Here is a 7,674-nt window from a genome sequence, read left to right on the forward strand (position 1 = left end):
CAAAGAGGCTTAACGCTCCTCTGAAGCAATTCCAAAGGATTTCCCCGCTTGACAATAAGCACCGTGTTTACGGCAATGCCAAAATACAAAACAAGCGTGACCTCCAACATTTCTCTCTCCAGCCCTTACGATCCACACTTGTCACCGGACTGTCACACTGAACTGCTTTCAAGGCTTGATCTATTGTTACCTGAAAAATAATCCCTCAGATCAAGTGCATACGGCTGCGCATTTGTTCCCTACAACAGTGAGCTCAACGGTCTTATTTTGTCACAGGGAAAACAAAAGTAAGATTGTGATTGGTTTACTTTAATTACTTTTTTTCTCGTCATGAGCGACATTTAACTCACTGTGAAGAGCCACTGTTAAAAGTTTATCCACCAAAGAGTCAAAAAAAGACTGACAACACTTGAGGTTAAATGTAGCTTCTCGTGCTATCGTAGAAATGACATAAAAAAAATATGAAATGAAATGTTTTTTAAAAAACTGCTTAAGGTGTGAAACATATACGAGGAGACACGCAATACTTGAGTTACAAGACAAACTTTACAAATAAAAGAAGTCGTGGAGCAAAACTTCATTATGAATACCCGAGTGTATGTATACAGTCACACTCACCCGTGCAGTTAACCCGCAGTTATTCTTGTGGTGACAGTCCTGTTGCTCGAGGCGCGAGCTCGTGCAGTAGTATTTCTGCTTCACGAGCCAGTCATCGATTCCCTTCCTCGCCAAACAGGCATTCACTACAAAACTGTCGCCTGAAACACAAAAGCAGCAGTATTAGCAGTGACTACAAACCGTTTTCTTCCTCTCTCTCTAATGTGTTCACACTACAAGCGCGTTAATCTTCAAAGACTCTCGGAGCCTTCGCGCTGCAATACGCTGAGGCTGATACGGACTCTGGAAACTGCTCCGCTGTTCACAAACTGACCGAAATGCTCAGAAAATGTTTGAGTGCATCATGTAGGAGAGAGGGGGGGAATAAGTGCGCTTACCTTCTGGACTCTCCCGCGGTTTACAAATAGCAGCTTTTGAGAAGGAGATAGAAAAAGAAAAAGAAAGACAAGAGACAATGAATGTGTTACTCGAAAGTAACCCAGCAACTACAGCTGTGATATTTCTCTCGGGAATAAGACGTCTTACCATGTTTCGAGTGCAGTTTACCCATTTCTATGCATCGAGTTGGAGTTGAAAACCATCAGATGAATATAATCCAAAGAAGGAATAACAAAAAAAACAGAGACGCGCTACGATATCCAGACAGAGGAGCGTCCGTGGAGACCGAGAGCAGACTGCGCTCAGAACTGGACCATAAGACCAGGGAGCCAAACGAGCCTTTGATCCAGAGCGCCGCCACTGACGAGACGCACGAAAGACAATAGGCTGTGCGACTTCCTTCCACCGATTTCAGATTAAAGCACAAGCGACTGACGATAGCTCAAGTAATAATGGACCGAGAGAAGGGCATGTCATTCTGACTTTGAAAATAACAAATATTTACAATGCGGCGCACTCTTAGAGTCTTAAACACGTAGAGCCAGAAACCAAACCTAGTCTGGTTACAGGTGCACCACGGGTTAAAACACACACACACACACACACACACACACACATACAACAGAACCCCTCAGTGACCCATGTTCGTGCTTTACAATGCTTTTATTATGAAAATTATATCTCAGGTTTTCCGGAGCGTCGTGCCTTTTTCTGTCTGCCTTTACGCATCTAGTTCGGCTCTGGCGTTCAAGCGCGCACGAGGTGACGCCAAAATATTCATTTCTCTGTTTCATTTTTGCCAGTTGGGGTCTGGTGGCATCCTAAATGATCCCAAGCCAGCGACCTCAGCTGTTATTTCAAATCCAAGCGTGTATGAAACGTCTGTTTGTTGTAGGGTTTTTTGTTTGCTTGCTTGCTTGCTTGCTTGCTTGCTTTCATATTAAAATGAAATACAAATAAGCAAAACATAAATTCACTGGAAAGCTGTGAAACATTTCCCTCGGTTTGGGGTTTGGGTTGCTGACTCGGGCTGATTAATTTCTCTGCGTCTTACATCGCAAAGTATGCAAAATCTTTTTTCCCATTATTTTTGATTGAATTACCTTTGACGAAGCGTGCAATCATTAAATAAAAATTCTCTTTGCATTCTCTTTTGACCTCTGACTACTTTTTCACTTTTTATCAACATTATCCTCTCAGATGGGCTTCCCGGGGGTAAAAGTCATTTCATACGGGGCTCCGTGGTCAGTGCCCGCCTGTCTTTTTGGGGTCTCTAACATGAAAATAAGGGTCTTAGTGGACTGAGGCAGCAGATGAAAGCGGGCTAAGATTCTTTTGATGTCTTCAGATATAAGACAGAAGCCACTGTGCCATTTCATGCCAGGCTGCCAGTAGCTCAGTGTGAAAGTAATATAACGCACAGTGGGCACATCTTTTGAGAAAACACTGCAAAGTCGATACTCTAATCATCACCAGTGAAAGACAGCTTGAACAGGAATTGAATATTAGAATTTTTTTTTTTGGCACAAATTTTAGCAGCATTATAATTAGCGTTTATTCACAGTGTTCTTTTCGTCTGAAACACATCAAATCCAACCTGATCCATAATATGAAGTAGAATTTTTTTTTTAGAGTTTTTGGTTCAAGAAATAGATAAAAGAAATCTTTTGCTATCACTTGTACAACATTTTCTTCCGCAGATTCTTTTATGATTTAATCTCAAAGAACTCACACTGTACAAAAAACTAATTAAAGTATTAAGTTTAATTATTATTGCTAAATGCAAAGGTTTTCTCAATTCAATCAAACCATTATGTGCTTTTTGATCTGAATTAATCCGATCAGTCATGTGTCCTTTATTTGGTGTAGCTAGGTTTCATGAACAAATGTTTCACCTGACACTTCACATCACATTTAAACACATATTATAAATAACAGGAGAATTTGAATCAAGTTTTCTGAGGACTGTCACCTGAATAGCGCAAGTCATGAGGATTGCATAAAAAGTAATGTTTCATGTGTGTTTTCAATCAAACAGCAAAATGCTGGCATGGTTTTTCTAGAGCTGGATGTCTAAATTTAGTCTTCTTTTGTCATTTCTGTGTCATGGAAATTTTTCCTTCTCCCTTTATATCTTAAAACAGAAGAGTCTTTGTTCAATTTTAAGACATAATTTTAATATTTGATGTCCTTGGATGCAATCCATGTTGTTACAGTGCTGCTAATCACTCCTATACTATCACTGGGTCCTGCTGTCAAGAAGTCAACACTGTGTTTTTATGTTTACATACTTCCTCTACCCGTGTGCCTCCAGCATACCAGCATGTGAAGCACACATGCTGGCAGCCTACAAACTGTTGTTTATTTGTTTAAATTAGAAGGCGAGCTGATTTTCATTTTTTGTGCATATTTTATGTGATCTGTATTCACCTGAGGACTATTCCCATTTAAAAAGCACAGTTGTTGATAGCTTTACATTTTTGAGATAGGACCTCAAAAAACTTGCATGTAACATGCAAAATGTAATGAAGCCTTCAAATGCTCAGCATTGCTGATTTACAGTTTTAGAAAGCTACCTGCGATTCCATCTGTCACAAATTTCACAAAAAGTTTGGTACTTTTGTTCAGCCATTCCTTTTGGTACATGTCACCATGCCCAAGGTTTCGATCATATAAGCACCAAAAAAATTAATTGGGGTATACAGGGTGACCTCTGCATTAATTTTCACGCAGTGATATATCAACATTATTATTGTTATTTTTGTAATAATGTATTGTTCTCTGTAACAGGTAATTTTTATTAGCGTAGCCCAAAAAGCTAATGACGATATTGTAGTGTCGGGCAAACTTGAGAAAATCAGCGCTGTACTGGTTAAACTTTACACCATGAAGTCTGAGTTTTTCTCTAAAGTGGACAAAATTAGTGTAGCCATAACAGAGATGAGGTGAGTGATAGGGGACTGTGCCGAAGGGGTGTCACAGGCTGAGCTTCAGTTATGGCCTGTTACAGCATAGGAAGAGTTAAAGACACATTCTAAAACTTTGGAGGATAAACTACACTTGGAGAAAAGATTCTGAGTGAACAACCTGAGGCTAGTACACCTGCCACATGGATGCTAGAGGATCAAACTCAAGCTTTATAAGGGAAATGTGGATACCACAGATATTTAAAGCTAACAGTGAGATTCTTCTAGAGAGATGAAAGAGAGTCTGGAAGTGATCAGTAGAAGGTTTAAATGGAGATGTTACTACCTTCACGCCTGGCAATCTCCACTCACACTGAAACATACAGAAGTGACCAGTCTAGATGTTTTGTATGGTTTAAATATTTTGGAGACAAATATCAACCACATATTCTACATTCACAGGTTTAACTTTCACTGAAGTCTAACCAGCATGGGAGTTTAATACTACAGAAGAAGTTATAACTTGTGTAGTTAAGCAGCTAATAACCACTTGTGCCTGGAGGTGAGTTGTTAATATCAAAACTCTAATCCTGCCTCAGACCCGATTTTTTTGAGGAAGGACACATCTTTCAGGATGTGGCTGTACAGTAGACACATGTCCTTAGGCTGGTCCACATGCACAATGTTTTCCGCATCATGACTCCATCATCACGTGTTGTACTAAGAGGAATCAGACTCCCCTTTGAACTAGTCTGCCACAGACACAGATGAACGTGTTATTATAGCAACTCGTCTGAATTTGGTGGAAAAGAAGGCCTGTCCCTCTGACACACTTCCTGTCCTTTGAAGAGGCCAACGGAGAGATGGCTTTGCAGGCCCTATTTCCTAGCTTTCCCTTTGATGCCTGTGAGAGAGGAGGAGGTGGAGGGGGCGTTTAGAGCCATCTCCCGAACGTGAACCCCCAAACCTCCAATCAATCCCCATTATCAGGGGTACAGTTTATTTTTGCCTGACACACAATCAAATCAGAGAATAAATGGAGTAAATATTTCGCTTTTATTGAGGCATTTGTCAAATGGAGTTGGAATCAGTCTCTTGATTATTGTTCCGTTTTTCCATTATGGCAAAAAATGCTTCATAAGAACAAAGCTAAATTCTCTGGACACCTGTCTGATTGATGTAAGTATTTATTTGCCTAGGGGAGCACCTACCTTGGTGGTCAGCTCTGGCTCATTCCATCATAAAACTGGGCATTCTCCAAGGAAACAAGCATAATGGGGGGTATTGAGGCAGCTAAATTCAGGGGCATCTAATGGTTTGTCTGTGTTTATGTCCTTGTAACAATGTTAGGGGCCTGATGCCTGGAGAGCGCACTGGAGGGAATGCTGCCTGGTGGTGAAGAGGGGGATGTGAAGCATATAGAGGGAGAGAAGAGCAGCTGCTGGCCGCTTAAAGCTCAAACATGTGACTGTTGCCTTTATCTTGAGGAACAAAAGGGCGTGGATGTTGTAAAGGGCAGAAGACAATCGAGACTGAAGTACAGTGTTGATTCCTGCAGTGGTGGTGACTCAGCCCATTGTAGTGGCTCAGCGTGTGCTGTGTCAGGCAAAGGGTCTGCAGGGGGGGAACGACAGCCTGGCATGTGTTCGCCTTTCTGCATGGTGGAAGTAATGGAAATAACCTGGATTCTGAATATTTCTAGACTCTTTGGTGTCAGTTGGTCTTTGAGGCAAGTAGAGTAAAAGTGTGTTAAATCACATGAAGCTACACACTGCAACACTGCACCATGTAGTAAAACAAGTTTCTTTAAGAGCATTTTAAGCACACCATGAAAATAAGCACTGAAAAGAGAAAAAAGATAACAAATTACCAGCATTTGAAATTATTAACACCCCCACCCCCTACCCCCCAAAAAACACATTTACTACTTAAAATCATGGGTTGTGTACATGTTAAGCAATGGGAGTATTTGTAGTTTATATATGTAGATTATCCAAAATATTAGAAGACTTAAAGCAACACTCCTAGGCTTGTTTTGGTCCTAACTAGCTTTGTTATAGCAGCATAAAATATACAAAACACAGAAAATAAGTATTGGGTAGTGAGACAATAAATTTGAAAAAGTGCATGTTGCAAACAGCACATTCTAATACTAAGACTGCTGATCCTGTACTTAACATTATTGGTTTGTAGTGTAAAGTAGGGGAATCCTTATCATCCCGCTTAAAAATTCCTTTTTATCTTAACAGCAGCACATAAAACACCTCTAACGGGGCCTGAAGCTCGCTGACATTTCTTTTTAGTAAAATGTGTCTACATAAAGCGAGCAATGAAGAGAGCAAGTGGCGTGCAAAGCAACACACAGAAGCAGACCTTTTTTTAAGGAGCACTGCTGAATGACTACTAATTCTTCTGACGTCAAAAAGTCTCCAAATTTAGGCCAATATAATCAATACTTTCTGCTTCTGTACTTCTCTTTACTATCTGTACTAGACACTGGCTGCTTTTTTGAAGCGGTGGGGGTGTGCCCCCATCCAGAACGAGGACACAATTAGTGTATTCAGCCGAAAACAGTGGGGTTCCCCCTTTGATGTGGGGATCAAATGAAGGAGCTGTGTGTTTTTGTCCAAAATGACAGGCTTGCCAGGTTTACTAATGGGTAGCTAATAGAAAGAGAGGTTTATGATGCTCATTAATTACACAGTCTGTCATGTGTTGGAAAGCTAGAATAGAGGAGACGGGGAAAAGAGAAAGAGAGTCGGGTGAAACAGAGGAAGCAAAAGGAAGAGAGTGGGGGTAGTAGTGGTGGAAAGCAGGCTGGGTGTACCCTGAAAGGGGGAAATTATAAATGAATGGAGGGAAAGAGCAAGGGCACGGAGAAGATCTCCTAAAAGATCCATACAAAACCTGTCTTTATGGAAAGCAAGGAGAAGATGAAGAAGAAGAAAAAGAAAGGAACAGGAGGAGATAAAATAATCCGTTCCTAAAGATAAGAGCAGCCACCAAGACAGGAGCTTCAAAGAGCAGGAGACACTCTCATGGGAGCGTGCCATAAACCTTTTCCTCATCTTCAGAGGAAAATTCAGTCCCTGATCCAAACACGCCCAAGCTCTCAGCACCCACCACTCTGCAGGCGTCCAAGGCCCAGCGACTCCTGGGGTGGCGTGCACACTTCCAAGCAACTCTGCCTTTGAACTCCTTGGACTCATGTCGAGTGGTGATGGTGATCTGCACATAAGGTGCAAATGTGAATAGTTAATGAAGAGAGAAGAAAAAAATCAGAGCCTGTCACTTCCACCACAGGAGAGGCTAGTGATCTCTGCTATCAGCTTCAACCAGCACAACTCCTATGAACCCTCTGGAGACACAGTTTGTCATCTCAAGCTGATCCACTAACAAAAGCCTTGCCAACAGTAACCTATCCTTAGAGACATAAGCCCCTTTTCCATTAGTACCTCCTCGGATCAACTCGCCACGGATCGCCACTACTCGACTAAGAACAACTGGTTTTACATTACAATCCTGTACCACTTAACCTGCGTGGTTGTCATCACAGCAATGCGTTTGAGCGTCTGGCGATGTAATTAAAATGTGACACGAGCGCTAAAAAAGATGGACGTTGAGGCAAGAATATACCTGCTGCCCGGCTGTGGCTTTTTAGCAGACCCTCGTTGCCAGGTTTTAATTTTCGTGAACGAGACGCTGTCATGACTCATTGAATGACGAGCAGGTACACATTGATCCAAGTAGGTAGTAATGGAAAAGGGGCTAA

The 7,674-nt window shown here is 41.5% G+C and overlaps 1 protein-coding gene across 1 annotated transcript in view; it reads right to left on the minus strand.

Moving 5' to 3' along the window:
* Window positions 1-1,319, minus strand: part of nkd1 (NKD inhibitor of WNT signaling pathway 1) — a 32,259-nt gene extending 30,940 nt beyond the window's left edge. The window contains exons 1-3 of the mRNA XM_031746573.2: window positions 1,144-1,319; window positions 996-1,028; window positions 619-758 (exon numbers count right to left, since the gene is read on the minus strand). Coding sequence (XP_031602433.1) covers window positions 619-758; window positions 996-1,028; window positions 1,144-1,168 — 198 coding nt within the window. The 5' untranslated portion in view covers window positions 1,169-1,319. The remainder of the gene's footprint in view (window positions 1-618; window positions 759-995; window positions 1,029-1,143) is intronic.
* Window positions 1,320-7,674: the final 6,355 nt, after the last annotated feature.

Source organism: Oreochromis aureus, linkage group 1 (genome assembly GCF_013358895.1).
Source record: "Oreochromis aureus strain Israel breed Guangdong linkage group 1, ZZ_aureus, whole genome shotgun sequence".
NCBI classification, from domain to species: Eukaryota; Metazoa; Chordata; class Actinopteri; order Cichliformes; family Cichlidae; genus Oreochromis; species Oreochromis aureus.